The 22,370-nt window shown below is 39.7% G+C and overlaps 1 protein-coding gene across 2 annotated transcripts in view; it reads left to right on the forward strand.

Moving 5' to 3' along the window:
• The window catches only part of NAP1L1 (nucleosome assembly protein 1 like 1), a 52,268-nt gene extending 31,219 nt beyond the window's left edge, over positions 1-21,049 (forward strand). Inside the window, exons 7-15 of one of the 2 annotated variants that reach the window (XM_081956688.1) lie at positions 751-879; positions 1,325-1,396; positions 2,497-2,636; positions 5,125-5,270; positions 12,192-12,211; positions 14,676-14,798; positions 19,774-19,806; positions 19,947-19,997; positions 20,354-21,049. In XM_081956688.1, the coding sequence (XP_081812814.1) occupies positions 751-879; positions 1,325-1,396; positions 2,497-2,636; positions 5,125-5,270; positions 12,192-12,211; positions 14,676-14,798; positions 19,774-19,806; positions 19,947-19,997; positions 20,354-20,389 (750 nt within the window). In that variant the 3' untranslated portion in view covers positions 20,390-21,049. The remainder of the gene's footprint in view (positions 1-750; positions 880-1,324; positions 1,397-2,496; positions 2,637-5,124; positions 5,271-12,191; positions 12,212-14,675; positions 14,799-19,773; positions 19,807-19,946; positions 19,998-20,353) is intronic. The other variant, XM_081956689.1, reaches the window with a different exon arrangement.
• The last annotated feature ends 1,321 nt before the right edge of the window (positions 21,050-22,370 follow it).

Raw genomic sequence — 22,370 nt, forward strand, 5'->3', positions numbered from 1 at the left:
TCCCTCCCATTGAAACTAACAAGTGAATTAGATTAGATTAAAATCCTTCCGTAAGAAACTAAAGACCCACCTGTTCAATTTAGCCGGCCTGGCCTAATTCCTAATTCCCAATTTTAGTTCCTCAAGCCTGCATTTTTTAAATTTTCTAGGGGTATGCTTTTAGTTGTTTTTAATTTAATTTTTAATTTTTACTTTTTGTACAGTTGTATGAGGTTTAATTCGTTTTTAAGGGTATAGGATATTCGTCTTTTGTATTCGTTTTAATGAGACACCTGTACACCGCCCCGAGTCCCTTCGGGGAGAGGGGGCGGTCTATAAATACTGAAAAATAAATAAATAAATAAATAAAATCAATTGAAACTTACACGTGGCAAAATTAGTTTTGCATTCAGGCATGGTCTTTAGGGACCTCCTGTTTTTTACTGTCTTCATAAATATAAAGATAAGAATTAAGAAAGTTACTGCAAAACGGGAAATCTTGAGTTTTTTTCATATTGGCTTTTGTGATGGAAAATTTCTGGTCCTCTCAACAACAGTAGCAAAACATGTAGCCTAAAAGTAAGGACATTGTAGTTCATTGTCTGGTGTGTAAATATACTTTGTAAACAGCTTTGAAACTGTATATAAATATTTTAAATAAGTAAAATAATTGAATGTTCACCCAATTTTTGCAGCTGGCTGTATACCACTAAATTTGATAGGTATTTAGCGCTCAAATATTAGAAAGATTAACTTATTAATTTTAACAAGGAGGAAATGAAAGAGAAAGCCAAGCTTGAAGAGGAGAAAAAAGATCAAGAAAAAGATGATCCTAAAGGAATTCCTGAATTTTGGCTGACAGTATTCAAAAATGTTGATTTACTCAGTGATATGGTTCAGGTAAGGGAATAAACTTTTAATTATTTGAAATGTTGGTGATGAACTAAACTTTAAGAATTAAATATCTTATTCAGAACTAGGTAGCATGGACATCATTAAAATATTTCTTCTTTGCTGTAGCTTTATTTTGTGTAATGTTCCATCAGTAATCCTTTCTGGGATTCTTCAGTCTCATATTTGGTAGAAATATAGTACTAAGTATATGATAAATTTCCTTATTTCTGCGGAAGTCTTTTTGATGTTCTATGGAAATAAATACTTTCATGATAAATATATATTATTACCGGTACCACCTATGAAACTAACAATAAAATGGTTTGATGTTAAATGTAATCTACTAATCTTGATTTCCCTCTATTGTATCATATTATTTCCTACTTTGTAATTGCATTAAAAGTGTAAAAAGCATTGCCTAAGGTATTGAAACTTTACTTTACATGTATAGGAACATGATGAACCTATCCTGAAGCATTTAAAAGATATTAAAGTGAAGTTTTCAGAAGCTGGAGAACCCATGGTAAGCTTGTATTGTGAAAAATAATAAAGCAGCTAAAATATTATTCTATTTAGATTATTATTAAATTTGTATGCTAATCGACTCCCAATGGCAAGAATGAAAAAAACCAGACAGGAAAGAAAGAGAAATATGCCACACCATTTAGGAGAACACATTAATCCTTGTCAGCAAGATATGGGTGAAGAACCAGGTCTTTACAGCCCTCCAAAACACTGGCAAGCTGGGGCTATTTGCATCTGCAGAGTGGGGACTCATTCCAAAGGGCAGGTGCTATTATAGAGAATGTGTGCTTCTTGAGTCACAATAGATTGTACATGACCTATGTGACTTCATAGCAAAATTAAACACTGAAGATATGTGTAACAATTTGATATTTCATAACAGTAAAAACATCTTTTGGACTAACACCTAAATTAAAATGTTAAGTAATCAGAAATGGCTGTCTCTAATGACCAGCCCATTAATTATGCTTATCATTATACCAGTTTAAAGCAAAAGACTGTTTTTAACTAAGATTCCCAAATTACTGAAACTTTTTAATCTTCAGCCCATAAGGATGTCTGAAAAGGAAATTTTTAAAGAATTTATTTATAAGTTCACTGCCTAGTTAAGCATATACAGTTAATTTATTTTGGTGAGAGTTCTATTGAAGTTATACCATAGGGAATTCTTCATAATAAGTTCTCTGAAAGGAAGAAATTAATGGGAAATATAATACAAGTATTTTTTTTTTGAGATTGCACAGAGGGGAGAACTATTTCTTTAATAGATACAGAATTCATATTCAGCCATAATTGTCAGCCTGTTGTGGTGTTTGGAGAAATGGAGAGGAAGATGGACTTTGTGTTTCTTGAAGAAGCGCAGAGTATTATACAAAATAATATAAAAGTTGTCAACCTCCCTTAATTTATGACTCTTGGTTATATTTGCTTGGATTGATTGAAATTACAGTTGAACAGCATTAAGAACTGATAACTTCAAAGGCAGAATTATTGATCCCTTAGATAAAAAAATAAAATTAGTAGAGAATGTAATGGAGTTTAGCTTTGTGGTTCAGATTATAATTATGTATACTTATTCTGATTTGTACTTTTTCAAAGACTTTTACTTTAGAATTCTACTTTGAACCCAATGAATTTTTTACAAATGAAGTAGTAACAAAAACATACAGAATGAGGTCAGAACCTGATGATTCTGATCCTTTCTCCTTTGATGGACCAGAAATTATGGGCTGCACAGGGTAAGTGTAATTTTGTATAATATGGCCTCATAAAGTAAATAAATAATGTATTTTAAATAAATACTGGTAGTCCTTGGCTCATTCATTCAGTGACTTCAAAATTGCAATGGGGCTGAACAGGTTCTTGTAGTTTCAGTCATTGCAGTGTCCATTGTCACTTGATTGTGATCTGGGTTCTTAGTGCCCAGACCGCTGTTAATAACATTGAGCTGAGGTTATGTGATTGCGATTTCCAACATTCCCTGCTGGTATTCCACAGAGTCAGTGGGGAAGCCACTAGGAAGTTGTGGTTCTCACTTAATGATGGCAGCCAGGCCTGCCAGAACTGCCTTTACTGACATAATCATGTGACATTATGCTTTATGACCACCTAGCTTAAAACTTAAAACCCAATTGCTGTCAAGTCAAGGATTATTGTAAATTAATTATAATAAGGGAGTTTCCGTTTACCAATTATCTCATTCAGTGACCGTTTAAGGTACATTTGTGCCGTTTTTCAGTCATGTAATTGCCATAACATTCAGTACACTTGTACTGTGTATGACTTACTGTTTTTCTTCCCCCTCATCTTTGCAGACAATTGGAGAGGAAGGCATTACAAGAAAGTAAGCAGACACACAATAGGGAATACATAATGAAAGCAATGTGCTGGCAGCCAGAAGCTTACTGCACAACCAACTCAGTGTATTCCCCGTTGTGTGCTTGCTTACTCTCTTGCATTACCTTCTTTCCCTATCTCTCTGCTTTGCATGGGTGATGAGGACAACAAGAGGAAAAAAACCCTAAAATATATGATGTAGAAATTAATTTAACCATTGTTTCTATTGACCTATTAACTGTTATCTTAGCCAGAAACCATGTGAGTGTTCAAAGGATATAAGCTAAACTCAAAGGTCAAAGGTTGCAATTTTATATACAGGTAGTCCTCAACTTATGACTGGTTGCTTAATGACTGTTGATCACAATTTACGGTTTTTGCCAGAAACAGGAGTTAACCTCTACTTTTCAGGAAAGATGCCCATTGAGCGTACTTAATGACCACGGCATTCACTTAATTACCACAATATTTTTAATGACCATGGCATTTGCTTAAGAACACCCTCCCCCCCAAAAGGGTAAAATCTGTCATGGTTACATGATGATCCATTTAACCACTGGCATAACTTATCATCTTAGTTCTGGATTCAGTTACAGTTGTAAGTCAAGGACTACCCATAGAAGGACAAATATAGAACAAGGAGCTGGATAACACCAAGCAAAAAAGGGAATCAGCACACAAATATAGCTGACAACAAGATAAGTCAGAGTACCAAATGCAAAGCTGTAAGCAGCGCTAAAAGGATGTCTGCTAAAAGAGCATCAGAATCATCTGAAATTAAAGCAGGCATTGTTTCATAAAGAATAAATTTGAGGCAAGCAAATAATACCTACATCAACAAATGGATTTAACTAAAGTTTCTAAGATCAGGAAATTTCAACCATTAAAAGTAGAAATAATAGTTGTTTAGACTGAAGTGGTAATTCTTATATGACAATCCAAAAGTATGCATGGATATATTTTAATGTTATAATATAAATGTACAGATATCAGCTTTTTTGCTGTGAAGAAAATAAACATATTCTGTGTCTAGCACTCCTAGTGTCGGAAATAGCAATGTTAACTAATAGGACACTTACATTTTCTGTGTTATAACCTTACACACTGAATTCTTACATAATTAATACAATTAATATGCCCAAATAACAAAACATTCTTTCAGGTTACTATGAATCTACAACATTTTGCTTTATTTTTTCCCTAGCACTTGAATTAGCTGAAATTTATAAGAATAATGGGAGATGTTTTCTCATAGGATCTGTTCTGATTTCATTATCATAATTGTTTATTCCCTGATGAGTGCCTAGGCTAACCTTTCCTAACCTAGCTTCCTACTAGGTATGCTAGGCTAAAGTATTTATATTTCATTGTACTGCATTGGGGATCGGTGGATAGAGTTCAGTGTAATATATCTAAGGCAACCATTTAAATTGTCTTAGATGCTGAATTTTCCAGCACCAATTGCTAGATTACCTGAATGCCATAGTTTCATTGGGATTGGAATATCTGTTTGGGCTGGGATGGTAGATTTTTCATTTTGCAGTAATAGATGGAACACGTATAGAGGAACTCTTATCTGTGCTTTCATCTTAATTTTATGGCAGATTGAATACATTGCAGAATTTTGAATTGTTTAGTATGTATGTAAAATTTTCAGAGGGAGAAAACCTATTTATGTTGTGGTCATAAAAAGTAATATGTACTGTATTATTCATTCCTTAGTATTAAAGAATTACATTCTGAGAAATCTAAATGATCTTTGTTGTTCATACAGTTGAATTACTCAAGTATTCAGGATTCGGTTTGGTTGTGTGATACAATGTGCCAGGACTATAATAGTTAAAATGAACATGTAGGTATGTGCTTGGTTTCATAACAGTTTTCCCATAGGTGTCAAATAGACTGGAAGAAGGGGAAGAATGTTACTTTGAAAACTATAAAGAAGAAACAAAAGCACAAGGGCCGTGGAACCGTTAGAACAGTGACAAAAACAGTTTCCAACGATTCCTTTTTCAACTTTTTCAGTCCTCCAGAAGGTAAACTTTATTTATATTATATACAGGTGAAACTTGAAAGAATATTGTGCAAAAGTTCATTTATTTCAGTAATCCAACTTAAAAGGTGAAACGAATATATGAGATAAGACTCATTATATGCAAAGCAAGATAGTTGATTTGTCATAATTGTGATGATTATGGAGTACAGCTCATGAAAATCCCAGCTCCAAAATCTCCTGGTAGATGGCTGCGTTGACCCTGGTCTTAATGAAGTACAGTGGTCCAAAGTCCTGTTGCTCAGTGTTCCAAAGTCCTCTTTTCTGAGGAGAGCAACTTTTGCCAAAAGCACTAAAACCTGGTTCAATGACCATGGGATTACTGTGCTTGATTGGCCTCTCCATTCTTCCTCCATACTCTGGGTCCTAGGTTTCCAAATGAGATGCAAAAGTTGCTCTCATCAGAAAAGAGGACTTTGGACCACTGAGCAACAGGACTTTGGACCACTGTGCTTCATTAGACCAGGGTCAACGCAGCCGCCTACCAGGAGATTTGGGAGCACTTCATGCTTCCTTCTGCAGACGAAATTTATGGGAATGCTGACTTCATTTTCCAGCTGCCCACACTGCCAAAAGCACCAAAACCTGGTTCAATGACTATTGGATTACTGTGCTTGATTGGCCAGCAAACTCACCTGACCTGAACCCCTTAGAGAATCTATGGGGCAGCGATGGTGAACCTTTTTTGGCTCGCGTGCCATAAGGGGGGGAAGAGAAGGGGGTTAGTGTGAGGGCGTGCCGCACCCATAATGCAATGCACGACCCCCCAGTGCTCATGCGCGCACTACAGGAGCGACCCCTACCCATTTTTTTCATGCTTTTTTTGCCCTCCCCAGGCTCCAGAGGCTTTATAGGAGCCCGGGGAGGGCGAAAACAGCTCCCCCGCCCTCCCAGAAGCCCTCCGGAGGCTTCAGGGACCTTCAGGATGCTTCCCTGAAGCCTCTGGAGCAGTCAAAACGACCCTCCGAGCAAACCGGAAGTCCGTTTCTGAACTACCGGTTTTCCCGTAGGGCCGTTTTTTTGCACTCTGGAGGCTTCAGGGAAGCTCATGAAGCCTCCGTAGGGCCTCCTGTGGGGCGGGGGAGGCTCTCTTCGCCCTCCCCAGGCTCCTATAAAGGCTCTGGAGCCTGGGGAGGGTGAAAAATGGCTTTAAAAAAGGATGAACTCACGTGCCATAGGTTCGCCATCACTGCTATGGGGCATTGCCAAGAGAAAGATGAGAGACATGAGACCGAACAATGCAGAAGAGCTGAAGGCCGCTATTGAAGCATCCTGGTCTTCCATAACACCTCAGCAGTGCCACAGGCTGATAGCTTTCATGCCACGCCGCATTGAGGCAGTAATTGCTGCAAAAGGGGCCCAAACCAAGTACTGAATACATATGCATGCTTATACTTTTCAGAGGTCCGATATTGTTCTATGTACAATGCTTATTTTATTGATTGCATGTATATTCTAATTTTCTGAGATGGTGGATTTGGGGTTTTCATGAGCTGTACGCCATAATCATCACAATTATGACAAATCACTGCTTGAACTATCTTGCTTTGCATGTAATGAGTCTTATCTCATATATTTGTTTCACCTTTTAAGTTGCATTACTGAAATAAATGAACTTTTGCACGATATTCTAATTTTTTTAGTTTCACGTGTACACTATGCACACAATTATTAGGCAAGTTGTATTTTGGAAGATTAATTTTATTATTGAACAACAACAGTGTTCTTGGTCAATTCAAAATGTTAATAACTTCAAACCTGAATACTTAAGAAATTAAAAGTGAGGTTTTGGCTTTCTTAGGAGAATACTTATGTGTGCACAATTATTTGGAAACTATTAGTGTGCAGAATTATTATGCAACTAAATGAATAATGAAAATTTGCCATCTCACTCATTTATTTGCATCTGTTAAAGTGAGAATAATAAATAACTCAAAATGTGCAAATAAACATTTCTGACATTTTAAACAACAAAAAAATCAGTGACCAACATAACCACCTTTCCATTCATAAGCCTTCCATTCATGGAATCTTGTCAGTTTCTTGATCTCTTGATTATCAACTTTTTGGTAGCAGCAATCACAGCGTCCCAGACATTGTTCAGAGGTATATTGTTTTCTTTCACTGTAAATCTCCCATTTAAGAAGGGCCCACAAGTTCTCAATATGGTTTAGGTCAATTGAGGAATGGGGGGGGGGGGAACCATGTCATTATTCTTTCATCTTTAAGGCCTTTACTGGCTAGCCGCATGGTGGAATACTTTGATGCATACGATGTCCTGCATAAAAATCATGGTCTTCTTAAGATGCAGACTTTTTCCTGTACCACTGCTTGAAGAAAGTATCTTCTAAAAACTGGCAGTAGGTTTGAGAGTTGATTTTGAATCCATCTTCAACCTGAAAAAATGTAACCAGCTCATCTTTAATGATACCAGCCCATACAGTCCCCACTTTCACCTTGCTGGTGTCTAAGTTGAAGTGGAGCTCTGTGCCTGTTACTGATCCAGCCACTGGCCCATGTATCTGGTTTGTCGAGAGTCACTCTCATCAGTCCATAAAACCTTTGAAAAATCTGTCTTCAGGTATTTCTTGGCCCAGTCTTGCCATTTCAACTTACAATAAGTGTCTTCTTCAGTAACGGTCAGATTTCAGCCTTCCTTACCTTGTTCATGTCCCTGAATACTGAAGACCTTGTACTTCTGGGCATTCCAGGTAGGTTGCAGTTCTGGAATATGACAGCACTGGAAGATAATGGGTTCCTGGTAGCTTCATGTTTGATTCTTCTCAAATCTTTGGCAGTTAATAGGCTTTTTTTTCCCTTAATACATTTCTTGTGACTCTTGACTATTTGCAACAAAACATTTGATGGTTCTGTGATCATGTCCCAATAGCAATTTCAAGAGTGCTACATCCCTCTGAAAGGCTTTTTACAATTTTTGACTTTTCAGAGTCAGTTAAATCTCTTTGTTTTGCCCATTTTGCTTGAGTAAAAGAAGCTGCCTAATAATTATGCACATGTTGATGTAGGGCTGTGATGGTGAACCTATGGCACACCTGCCACAGGTGTCACACAGAGCCCTCTCTGTGGGCGTGCCAGCTGTCGCCCCAGTTCAGCTCCACCACACGTGCGCGCCTCCCGCCGGCCAGCTGATTTTCTGTTCAAATGCATATGTATGGCTGGGGGTGTGTGTCACGCATGTATGCATGGGGGTGGATGGGAGTATGGAGGGGGCACAGCAGTCCCCCCGCAGCCCATTTTTGGTCCTAGGCTGCAGGGAGGCCTACTAGGCCCAAAACAGGGCGCAGGGGGTCGCGCATGCGTGTCGGGGAGCACGGGAGCAGGACCCAGGGTGATGTTGCGTGTGCATCACATTATGCTTTTGACACGTGACAACAAAAAGGTTAGCTATCACTGATATAGGGTGTTGATTTCCTTAGGCCACACCAGCCCTTATTACACAAATACACATCACCTGATATGCTTATATCTACTAAGCATTCAAATCTATAGAGCTGGGATTCGACCAGAAGCTTTCCAGCTGGACAGACAGGGGGGGGTGAGTTCTCAAGAGCCTCACATGAACCCTGTCTGACAAACCTATTCCAAGATCCTTTTGGGATCAGAACCCCCCTGGAGGGAAGGGGGCGAAGAAGGGGCAGCGTCTCCTCAGACCCAGAGGGAGGCAACAGCTCCCTCACAGGTCGGAGATTTGCCCTCTGAATTGGAGTAGGGGCGGCAGCATGGCTGCAGAGAAGCTGGCTTCCAGCCAAAGCACTGAATAGGAGTGTACAGGAGACGAGATGAAAGACCGGTAAGAAGATTCATTTAGCCTACAGTCATAAATCAAAACTTGGAAAAGGCAAAAGAATCTTGAGAGTGCAAATAATATTAATAGACAGATCTGGATTTTGGCAAAAGGAAAGAAAGAAAAGAAAATGGAAAGTTGAAACACTACCCCCCCCCCAAAAGCCCCCCTATTTGTTTGAAATAATTTGGACAGAAAGATAGAAAGCAGAGAAGTGACAAACTCACTCAAATATAAACTCTAAATTTGGTTTTGGATTTGAAATAAAAACCAAACGTTCTGAAGGATTTCATCTGAACTTCTTCCAACTACTATATCTTAAGCAAGTCCAATTTGGGAGAAAAATCAAGAAAAAAGCACTACCTTCTCACTGATAAATGATAACCGAATCTTGACTCTGCGGGGTTTTTTAATTAACCAACTGCTATAAATCAGAATTTGGAAAAGCAGGAGGCAAAGAGATCAAGATGGCTCCAGCTTCTCTTCCGTTTTTATATAAACTGAATTAGCTAAATTTAAGGTGGACCATAACTTCGAAATAAGGTCTGCATAACTAACTGCAATTTTGGAACTGGATGTTTAAGGAAGAACAAAAGACCAAGATGGCTTCCGTCACACTTCCCTATAGCAGCTGAAGTAGATAAATTTAAGGTGGACCAGAACTCTGAAAGAACTGTATAACTAACTGTAACTTTGGAACTGGACATCATGGAAAGCTGGGAATTTGAAGAACTATGTGAAATTATAAAAAATATGCACAAATAATTAAAATCAAGCCTAAATAGAATTCTGAATCCAGAGAAGCAAGGATTTAAAGAAGAGGGGAAAGAAGAATGGGGGAAAGATAATGAAGGGGTAGAAACGGTGGGAAATAAAAAGCAGACAAAAAACTCCATTGGGCTTGGCAGTGGTATAAGGAAAATAGTAAATGGGGGATGTGTCCCAACAAAAGGGAATAAAAAGCAGACACAAGATGTTTTGGTGGTTGACAGTGGCATAAGGAAAATTGAAATAGGAGATTATGCCCCAACAAAGAGAAATATAAAAGATTTCTTTGACGGTGGAGTGAGGAAAATTGAAGAGGGTGGATGTGTCAAAACAAAGAAAAGGGAGAAGGCAGGAACAGAGAAGTGGAACAAAAGACTTACTAGGAAAAAAATCAAACAATTAGAAATTGTTATATTGGAAAATATAAAACTAAGAGGTTTATTCCTAAATATGGCAATAAAATGGAATTGCTAACTGATTGAATATAATGGAAAGATAATTAAATAAAGGTCAAAGGACATGGAATATGGATAAATGTGAAACTGATATGGGAAGATTGTAAAGCAGAGGTTTGTGTTTCACTTTTTATATGATAATTAAACTGAGTTGCTAATTGATTGAATATGACAATGGAAGGACAATTAAGCATGGGTTAAAATGTATGAAACATGGATATATATAGAACCTTTAAGATGATGAATAAAGTGAGATGTGTACCATTTGTTATTCTATATAGTAGACTAAGGGAATTGTAATGAACATTGAACAGCAAGGATTGCTATTTATAGACAAGGGTAATCGAATCCAAGATATATAAAAATGGAGAAGGAACATGAAACATATTTACAATGGGAAACTATTGAGATTTAAAGACAGAATCACAAATTGGGGACGTGTAAGGATGTATAATTATATAAATATAATGATGGGAATAGTTGAGAATTGTAACCAGGTCTACATCTCGGCCAAAAATAGGCGGGGGGTGGGTGGGTTTAAAAGCACAATGACTATATATGTATACTTTTTTGTTCTTTTTTTAAAAAAGGAAGGAGGAGGAAGATGCATGTCATATTAAATATGTATACTGAAAAAGAATTATAAATACCATCAACATAAAATGGAGCTCGCTCAGAAGCTGAAATACACCAAGTAAATGAGATGAAGAGTGTGAAGTAGAGGAGAGAGGTAAGGGAAGAAGAGAGTGATAGGAGAGAGGGCAGGGAGGGGAAGAGGAGGAGAGAAAGGAGGAGTGAAAAGGGGAGAGAGGAGAAGGAGAGGAAGGGGAAGGGGAAGTAGAGAAGAGAAGGATGATAGAGGGAAGAAAGGAGGTAGGGAGGGGGAGGAGAAAAAGAGAAGAAAGTGATGGATAAGGTAAAAATACGGTGTATGGAGAGCAGAAGAGCCAATAATTGTTTTTGGGAGCTGATGGTAAGGTGAATTGATGTAAACATTTAATAATACAATATGGTGTTGGCTATGTAATAGTATACATGTGATTATATGTTATGAAAATGGAAAAATAAAAAACTTAATATGCAAAAGAAAAAAATGTATAGAGCTTGGTGGTGGAAAATATGCATAAAATGACGATATGGTCAAAATACTCACTTGCCTAATAATTGTGCACACAATGTATACATAAAAGGAACATAGATTAAAATTCCTCTAATGTCACAAATGGGAAAAAACCCTGAACTATTGAAGTAACATCCAGTTAAACAATAAAAATACTGTATAGAAAATCAAGAATGTTTTGGTGGTTGGTTTTGACACTTGAAAGGCTTTCTAGAAATAAGTATCCCATAGCCTGTAGCACCATAGTTGAGAAGCCTTTGACTTGTGCTTAAACCATCCTGAAAGCAAACATCATGGAACAAAACTTCAAGGATAACTGAAAAGGTGGAACTGCTTATGTGAGAAGCAGGATTTCCAGCATTTCGTTCCAAACCATTTAAAGATTTTCCAGATGATCATCAGAACCTGCTTACAGAAACTTACTGAAAGTCAGCATATCATGGAACTGATATCCCCATGAAATGGAGACATTTGAGAGCAAAGCTTAAAGATTCTTTGTTTGCACTTGATTTTTAAATAGGAGTGCTGTCCCATTTATACTGCTCTGTATTCTAATACCCATCTATTAGCAGTGCCTCTGATTTGTCTTTTTTTAGCTGATTAGCTTACATTATATATTATATAATGGCATTTGAACAATGGTTTAGGACATTTTTACCTTCTTACATGGAAATAAGGTGGGTGCTTCAGGTAGTTACTGCAGTTAAATAATGTAGCTTTCTTAAATATATAATGTTACATCTTTTTTCATTTCAGTTCCTGAAAGTGGAGACTTGGTAAGTTTCAGTGATTTTCTTTATAAATGAAAACATAACTAATTTTTTTTCATTGTAATAAGTGTGTGTGTGTGTGTGTGTTTTGAAAATACAACCTGTCCTGAAACTAAGGCCTTGCCACATTTTTCGCGTGGGCAAAAATATAAGCCTGTCCTGAAAATAAGCCCCTTGGACAACCCCCCCCTCCAGCCAGGCAGAGCACCGCTGACTGACCTAGCGGTATCCCGAAAGCACAAAGCTGCGGGAGCCGGGGGATGAGAAAGGTGCTTATGTTGTTTGCCGCCTACGGGATACCGCTAGGTTGGGGAGTGCCGTTCTGCCTGGCCAGAGGGGGGAGCTGCCGGGCAGCTGCTCCCTTGTGAGCGGGCTCCCGAAGAGCCAGGCACAGCCTCGGGTGAAGCAGCCATGAGGTGACCACGCTCACAAGCAGCCACCCAGCAAACCCTCTCCATCCAGGCAGAGTGCCATTCACTGACCTAGGGAGTATCCCTAAGGCGCCAAGCCACGTGGCACTCTGCTCGCCTCCCAGCTCTCGCGGCTTGGCACATTCGGGATACCACCTAGGTCAGTGCATGGAGTTCTGCCCGGCTGGAGAGGGTGGTTGCGCAAGCTCCTGTTTCGCTCCTAGCTCACATGCCTCACCATGCCCTGGCCGAGCTCTCCCTGCAGGGCCAGGGTGCCGCCACGCTTTGAGCATAACTTCTTCTCTGGCTTCCAAACTCAGGAACTCGGCTTCAGATTCTTCCAGCAGTGACCGCTCTAGGAGTGCGCTCTATGGTTGCGGGCCCTATGGCAGCTGGCCCACAACCATAAAGCGCACTCCTAGAGCGGCCGTAGCTGGAAAAATTGAAAGCCGAGTTCTGGAGTTTGGAAGCCAGAGAAGAAGTTATGCTCGAAGCGTAGCGGTGGCGGTGCCCTGGCCCTGCAGTATGTAGGTGTGCGTGCGTGCGTTCACTATATATATATATACATATATACGCACACACATACATACATACATGTACACCAATAATACAACAGTATTAAACAATCACAAGTTTCTAAAAACAGTTGATTGCTCATGTGAAGGATCCAGGCAGTAAATGTATCACTGTATTTTTCAGAGTATAAGACGCATCTTTTTCCTCAAAAAAGAGGCTGAAAATCTGGGTGCGTCTTATACACTGAATACAGCCTTTTTTTGCCTCCCGAAACCCCGCCCCTTCACCAAAATGGCCGTGCAGAGCTTTTAGGAGCCTTGCAGAGTGCTCCTGGGGGCTGGGGGGGGCAGAAAAGAGTGAAAAACAGGCAGTTCTTTGCTCAATTTTGCTCTCCCCAGCCCCCAGGAGCACTCTATAAGCCTCTTAAAGGCTATGCATGCCCTTTTTTGACAAAAAACGGGACAGCTTTCATGAAAAATGGGGTGTTTTTTGCTCATTCCCCCCCCCAACCCTGCAGGAGCACTTTACAAGCCACCTAAAGGGTATTCATGCCCTTTTTTGAAAAAAACAAAATGGGCCCATTTTTGCAAAATCTTGGTGCGTCTTATACTCCGGTGCATCTTATACTCCGAAAAATACTGTACTTGCCGTTTATGTAAGTACATGTAGACAGCATTTCTCATACTTTATGTATGAAAGGATCCAGTGCAGAGATCATATTATCCATTTAAGAGTTAATATATGTGTGAGAGAGTCCAAAAGATAATGTAAAAGTATAACTTATGGAAAAAGTATTGTAACCATGCAATCATAAAGTCGTTGTCATCTATGAATTCATGGAATATTGCAGGGTTTGGGATTGTTTTTTTTGTAAGAATTGATTTACATCTTATCAACTGATGTTCTGTTAAGGAGACCTGATTGAAATCAGCTACAGCCAAATGTTCACTGTGGTGGCTGTAATGATCTGAAATTTTTCTTCCATTTATATAAGGTTTTCACCCATTATAAACATTTTTATACATAGTTTGAAAACAATCTTGCATTTCTCTTTTGCTATAAACTTCATGTTAGATTAGCATTTCTAATGATTTGACTACTGTTTTATTGTTATGTATTAATTAATGCAAATTTAAATAATACACTTTTGTAGACTACTACAGATTAACTGCCAGGAGAATCCAGAATCAAATTTGATAATAAATATTTTGTGAACTAAAGAATTCAATATTACTTAATAGCCAATAAATGATTTTTTGTATAAAATAAAATAAGATAAGATTATACATTGAAGTGTCTAGACCAGTATTTTTCAACCTTTGTAACTTTTAAGAAGTATGAACTTAAATTCCCAGAAGTCTTCGACCAGAATTCCCACTCCAGTTGGGGAATTCTGGGAGTTGCAATTGACACATCTTAAAAGTTGCCAAGATTGAGAAGGATAATAGAAAATGCTGCTGACACTAAAGATGTTGAATGAAATTGTGTATTTGCATTTAGTAAATGCAGTTAGTGGCATTATATTTATTAATTTACATATGCAGGATGATGATGCTGAAGCAATTCTTGCAGCTGATTTTGAAATTGGCCATTTTCTACGGGAGCGCATAGTTCCACGATCAGTATTGTATTTTACAGGAGAAGCCATTGAAGATGATGACGACGATGTAAGTTGTGTTTTAACTTCAGTTACATTAAAATTATTATAATATTAAATTGATATAAAGCTATATTGGCCTGTAAGTAAATATGCATACATACAGTACTGTGTAAAAGTTGTAGGCAGGTGTGAAAAAATGCTATAAACAAAGAATGCTTACAGAAATATAAATAATGATTGTTTATTTTTGTCAATTTTCAAAATGCAAAGTGAGTGAGCAAAAGAAAAATTAAATCAAAACAATATTTGGTGTGACCACCCTTTGCCTTCAAAACAGCAGCAATTCTTCTAGGTACACTTGCACACAGTTTTTGAAGGAACTCGGCTGGTAGGTTGTTCCAAACATCTTGGAGAACTAACCACAGATCATCTGTGGATGTAGGCTTTCTCATATCCTTCTGTCTCTTCATGTAATCCCAGACACACTCGATGATGTTGAGATCAGGGCTCTGTGGGGGCCATGCCATCACTTCCAGTACTTCTTGTTCTTCTTTACGCTGAAGATAGTTCTTAATGACTTTGGCTGTATGCTTGGGGTCATTGTCCTACTGCAGAATAAATTGGGGCCAATCATACGCCTCCCTGATGGTATTGCATGATGGATAAGTATCTGCCTGTATTTCTCAGCATTGAGAACACCATTAATCCTGACCAAATCTCCAACTCCATTTGCAGAAATGCAACCCCAAACATTCAAGGAACCTCCACCATGCTTCACTGTTGCCTGCAGACACTCATTATTGTACCGCTCTCCAGTCCTTCGACTACAGCCAAATATTTCAAATTTTGACTCATCAGTCCAGAGCACCTACTGCCATTTTTCTGCACCCCAGTTCCTATGTTTTCGTGCATACTTTAGTTGCTTGGCTTTGTTCCCACATCAGAGGTATGGCTTTTTGGCTGCAACTCTTCCATGAAGACCGCTTCTGGCCAGACTTCTCCGGACAGTAGATGGATGTAACTGGGTCCCACTGGTTTCTGCCAGTTCTGAGCTGATGGCACTGCTGGACATCTTCCAATTTTGAAGGGTAATAAGCTTGATGTGTCTTTCATCTGCTGCACTAAGTTTCCTTGGCCGACCATTGAGTCTATGGTCCTCAACGTTGCCTGTTTCTTTGTGCTTCTTCAAATGAGCTTGAACAGCACATCTTGAAACCCCAGTTTGCTTTGAAATCGTTGTCTGTGAGAGACCTTGTTGATGCAGTATAACTACCTTGTGTCTTGTTGCTGTGCTCAATTTTGCCATGACATGAAACTGTCTTTCACAACCTCACCTTGATAGCAGAGTTTGGCTGTTCCTCACCCAGTTTTAAGCCTCCTACACAGCTGTTTCTATTTCAGTTCATGACTGGGTTTCAACCTACATGTGACATTGATGATCATTAGCACCTGTTTGGTATAATTGGTTGATCATACACCTGACTATAATCCTGCAAAATCCCTGACTTTGTGCAAGTGTACCTATGAGAATTGATGCTGGTTTGAAGGCAAAGGGTGGTCACATCAAATATTGATTTGATTTAGATTTTTCTTTTGTTCACTCACTTTGCATTTTGAAAATTGACAAAAATAATTATTATTTATATGTCTGAAAGCATTCTTTGTTTGCAGCATTTTTTCACGCCTGCCTAAAACTTTTGCACACTACTGTACATACTCACCATACTATTCCCTTTCAGGCTGAACAGTGATAGCAGAACTTAGGACAGAAATAGAAGCAAATGAAGTTAAGGGCCGATAAAGGAGAATTTAGTGACAAAATTTCAACTAAATGCGTTTGAATTAAAGCAAAAATATTTCCAAAGATCAATGTTAGATATTCATTAATTTGCCTGAGTTTTGTTGAACTCAGCAACAAAGATGATTAGGGGACTGGAGACTAAAACATATGAAGAACGGTTGCAAGAACTGGGTATGTTTAGCTTAAGAGAAAGAAGGACTAGGGGAGACATGATAGCATTGTTCCAATATCTCAGAGGTTGCCACAAAGAAGAGGGAGTCAAACTATTCTCCAAAGCACCTGAGGGTAGAACAAGAAGCAATGGGTGGAAACTAATCAAGGAGAGAAGCAGGAAATTTCTGAGGAGAAATTTCCTGACAGTTAGAACAATTAATCAATGGAACAGCTTGCCTCCAGAAGTTGTGAATGCCCCAACACTGGAAGTCTTTAAGAAGATGTTGGATAGCTATTTGTCTGAAACGGTATAGGGTTTCCTGCCTAGGCAGGGGGTTGGACTAGAACAGCGGTTCTCAAATAGTGGGGCGCGCCCCCCTGGGGGGGTGCGAGGCTCCGTAAAGGGGGGCGCGAAGGCTCCCTTTCCATCTGGGTGCAACGGCGGCGAAGGCGTGGGCGAGGCATAATATATGCCGCCTGGAAGTGGCAGCACTTCGGACTGTGGATTTTCATTGGAGCCGCGGGCTGGAGCTGTGCAAGAAGCCTGCTCGGGCAGGGGTGGGAGGGAGGGAAGCATGGGACCGCCCGTCTTCGCCACCGCGTAGCTCACCTCCCCGCCAGCAGCTCTACCGCCAGCATTCCGTCGGGAAGCTCCACCGCAACAGCCGCTGTTGGGGAAGGGACAAAGGGGCGGCGGTCGCCCGATCTTGCCACCGCCACCCCTTCGCCCCTGGTAACGGCGACTATTGTGCTGCTGCTTCCAGCTGGGATGCTGGAGGAGCTGCTGGCAGGGAGGGAGGGAAGAAGGGCAGAAGGGAGGTGGAAGGAAGGAAAGAAAAGCAGACATGCCGGAGGGAAAGAGGAAAGAAGGCAAGCAGGCAGGAAGGAGGCAGAAGGAAGGAGGGAAGAATGGAACTGGAAGGGAGGCAGGGAAGGAGGGAGGGAGAAAGGAAGGATAGGAGGATAGGGAAAGAGGAAAGAAGGCAGGCAGGCAGAAGGGAGGGAGGTGCAAGGAAGGAAGAAAGCATAGATAAGCAGGAGGGAAAGAAGGCAGGCAGGCAGGAGGAAAGAGGAAGGAGGGAACTGGAAGGGAGGCAGGGAAGGAGGGAGGGAGAAAGGAAGGATAGGAGGATAGGGAAAGAGGAAAGAAGGCAGGCAGGCAGAAGGGAGGGAGGTGCAAGGAAGGAAGGAAGCATAGATAAGCAGGAGGGAAAGAAGGCAGGCAGGCAGGAGGAAAGAGGAAGGAGGGAACTGGAAGGGAGGCAGGGAAGGAGGGAGGGAGAAAGGAAGGATAGGAGGATAGGGAAAGAGGAAAGAAGGCAGGCAGGCAGAAGGGAGGGAGGTGCAAGGAAGGAAGGAAGCATAGATAAGCAGGAGGGAAAGAAGGCAGGCAGGCAGGGGGAAAGAGGAAGGAGGGAACTGGAAGGGAGGCAGGAAGGAAGGGAAGGAGGAAGGGAGGGTGGAAGGAAGGATAGACAAGTAAGAGGGAAAGAGGAAAGAAAGCATGTGACTACGGTGGGAGACGAGGAAAGACCGGTGTGCTATGTTATGCAGAGGTGTACTTATAACAATTTTATAGACAAATGATACTATTTACAGTTGCGCGGGGGGGGGGGGAGGGAATGTTTTCTTCTTCCTAGGGGGGGCATGACAGAAAATAATTGAGAAGCACTGGACTAGAAGACCTCCAAGGTCCCTTCCAACTCTACTATTGTATTGTATTGTATTGTATAGTATAGTATGCTGTTGTGTATTGTGATGATAAGCCTCAAAACTCTGAAATTGCAGTTACTCCATTAGAGTAGGAGGATATGAAACCATTTTGAAGAACCATAGAAGCTAAAGAGCTCCAAATTTAAATTAATTTTAGCCAATAATTCAAAACTACACCTTGCAACAGGATGAAACGTGCTTCCCATTTCAATACAGACTATGGCACATCTTGAGGTACACCAAACATTGCTGGTACTTGTATTCTGTTACAGAGTTTAATAGCAATCTTGGGGGACCAAAAGTGCTTAGGTACCGTTAATCACTTACAAATATGGAAATAAAATAGACCACTTGAAAATTAACAATGGAATAGTTTTGAGGGAGGCTTCAGAAAGATATTGACATATCTAAGCTCCATAAGGTAGATAATTCAGGGCTTTTGCCTTGTATATCTTGTTGCTGGTATATGATTTTGCCATTTTTCTGGTGAAGTACAGCATGGCTTCTGTTTTTTAAATTCAAACTCTTGATTGATTTTGACCTCGTGTGAAGAAAACCATAGTGCAGAAGTTTGTTCCATTTATGAAATGCTTAGGTTTTGATCTGATGTACACCATATGACAATATAAAAATGGATTTTAAATGACTAGTGCCTTTTCCTGAGAGGATTTAAAATTGTTCTATGACAGATACCAAGCCTATTAGTATGAAGATAAACTTTAAACAGCCATTAAAAAGAACTTTCCACAGACTTCTACTACAACAAGCAGCAATTCTAATTGATGAATCACAGTGGAGAAACATTTGGAGCAAAGAGAGATCTTAGAGAACATTGTGCTGTCTTAAGAGGGCTATGCTCTGTTTAACAGTCATGATGCCACTTTTGCTTCAAAAACTTTAAAAGCCATTAGACATTTCCTCAGAATAACAATATCCCTCGGAGTGACAGATATGCTAATATTGCTTATGTGGAAAATAGGACATTTCGATCAATGGTTTCACTTGAATTGTGTATTTGAACTTTTTATTTTCAAGGCGTTAAATCTACTTAAAAATAATGATAGGAAAAGATACCTACAAAACAATCCTATTTGAATTTACTTTGAAGTAAGTCCTGCCTTCACTGAAGACTACCGAGCTGCCTTTTAGATATTGCTCAGTTTCAGCTTGCAGCAGGCCCACTAGCATGACTAGAAATTAATTCTGAGAACTATAACTCATCATCATTAGTAGGTGTTTAAGTTCTCAACTTTGATTTTAAGACTAGCTGCTCAATAAGCTTACAGAGGGATAACAGCATTAGTTGGAGGCTTTTTTTGGAATCTAGATGTTGTGTTTGTCTTGGAGCTTATGCATTTCTTTTTTCACTTTCTAGTATGATGAAGAAGGTGAGGAAGCTGATGATGAGGTAGGCTTTATGGTGGATTTCATAAACATTAATAATTTAATTGATTTTAGCAACTTAAAGTTATAAAAAAAGTAACTGAGGGGAATTTTAGTCTTGCTTTACATGGCCAAATATACTTACATACTATACATGTATTTTAGGAAGGGGAGGAAGAAGCAGATGAAGAAAATGATCCAGATTATGACCCAAAGGTATGTGATCAGTTCGTACCTTACTAATATTGAGTAATGAGTCATGATGGTACCGTAATGGTTAGAATGCAGTTCTTCAGGCTACTTCTACTGACTGCGGGTTGCCTGCAGTTTGGCAGTTCGATTTTGAATGGCTCAAGGTTGACCTAGCTTTCCATCCTTCCGAGATCGGTAAAATGACGCAGATTGCTGGGGGCAATATGCTGACTCTATAAGCTGCTTAGAGAGGACGGTAAAGCATTGTGAAGCAGTGTACAAATCTAAGGGCAATTTGCTCATTAGATTTAGAATTATTGCCTGTAAATTCTGCAACAAACCTGTTTGAACACTGATGTATCTTTTTCTTTCTTCAACAGAAGGATCAAAACCCAGCAGAATGCAAGCAGCAGTGAAACAGTGTGTATGTGGCCTTGAGGATTATCTGCACTGTAATAGCCTAAATACAACTATTAGTTACTTACAGCCTTATGTTTTGTATCTTGGTAGAATTAAGTAAACATTTTGTTAAAACAAACTGACAGAACCGGTTTAAAATGTAGGTTCCTTGTACCTAGCATTTTAATAGTACTTTTCTGCCAATATGTAGAATGCAGTAAATCCTAAAGCATGAATTGTTAATTCATTGCTATATATAGTTTGGTTCTAGTGAAGTCTGTTGTCATGTAGCTATTAGACTGCAGCTGTGAAGATATCAGAACTCTTGACGGAGACCACTATTTGTTTAGAAAAGATCTTTTCCCAGAGAACCAACCAAAGTATTTTTTGGCCCAGTAGTTTAAATGGGTTTAAGTCTGCTTGCACTGGCTGTGCCTTCATTACTTTGTCATAGAAATAGCAGTGACTTGTACTAATTAGGAAATGACATACGTTTTCAAATTTCATAACTTCCATATAAACTGTTAATTTCCATCAAGACCACATTGAATGTTCATAATTGTCTGCTTGTTTATGCTCTAGGTTTTTGTATTTTGTGATGGTGACCTAAATCTCTAGAAACATCATATTAAGGTTGTTTATCACTGGGATGTGAATAAACCTAGTATTTTCAGAAACTAGTTGTACTTGTGTATACATTGTAAAATCTTATAAGCAACCAAAGTTGTGGGAAACATTTACTGTTGGAAGCAATCCTTACGTATAGATTCAAAACACTGTAATGTGTCAAATGCTGTATTTCTGCATGAATTCATTTCAGTAGGCCTTGCATTTTGCATAAATGTGTTTTGACAATATTGTAGCTTGATTCAGTCACTTGACACCTACGCCTCCTCACAACAAGGGTGAAGAATTCCTTCAACTATTCTCGTAACAGCTTGCAGCTATATGTTTCCTTAGGCCAGCAATGGCGAACCTTTTTTGGCCCGCGTGCCATAAGTGGAGGGAGTGCAGGGGTGTCGTGTGTGGGCGTGCCGCACCCATAATGCAATGTGCGACCCCGAGTGCGCATGCGCGCACTACAGGCACGATCCCATTTTTACATGCTTTTTTCGCCCTCCTCAGGCTCCAGAGGCTTTATAGGAGCCTGGGGAGGGCGAAAACAGCCTCCCCCACCCCGCCGGACGCCCTCCGGAGGTGTCAGGGAAGCCTCCGGACAGTCCCTGAAGTCTTCGGAGCGCTCAAAACGATCCGAGCAAACCGGAAGTGACTTCCGGTTTGCTTGGAGGGTCGTTTTGAGCGCTCCGAAGGCTTCAGGGACCACCCGGAGGCTTCCCTGATGCCTCCAGAGGGCGACCTGGGGGGCGGGGGAGGCTGTTTTCACCCTCCCCAGGCTCCTATAAAGCCTCTGGAGCCTGGGGAGGGCGAAAAATGGCTTTAAAAAAGGGTGAACTCAGCTGACAGGGCAGTGCCTCGCATGCCCTGACAAATGGCTCCACATGCCACTGGTTCGCCATCACTGCCTTAGGCTATTAAAAAATTAATCTAGCAATAAATCACCTTACAGCTCTAACCTTAAAGCTGCTTTCTGATTATATCTAGATGTGTCAAACAACTGCTGCTAGTTTCCAATCAATATTGTCATGTTAGCTGGAAAATCTAATACTGCAACACATTAACTTAACACATTAACGTAATTCTTGAGTGATGCCTAGCAGTAACTTGATTTCTTAAGATAATGTATTCTTTTTTAGATCTTCTACTTTTACTGACTTTTTAAAAATGTGTCATTGTCTTGTTTATGAAACAAATGATAACCATTTTCTTCCTAAAAGGGATGATCTGTACATGGCTGTTTGATGTAAATAATGACTAATCTTTAGTCGAACAACATTTCTAATAGATCCCAATCAGCACTCAAATGACAGAATTGAAGAAAGGCAGAATTTGGAATGATTTGTAAAAATTGATTGTACGGTACCGTAGAATGACCCAATT

Source organism: Natrix helvetica (genome assembly GCF_964273705.1).
Source record: "Natrix helvetica genome assembly, chromosome: 6".
Lineage (NCBI taxonomy): Eukaryota > Metazoa > Chordata > Lepidosauria > Squamata > Natricidae > Natrix > Natrix helvetica.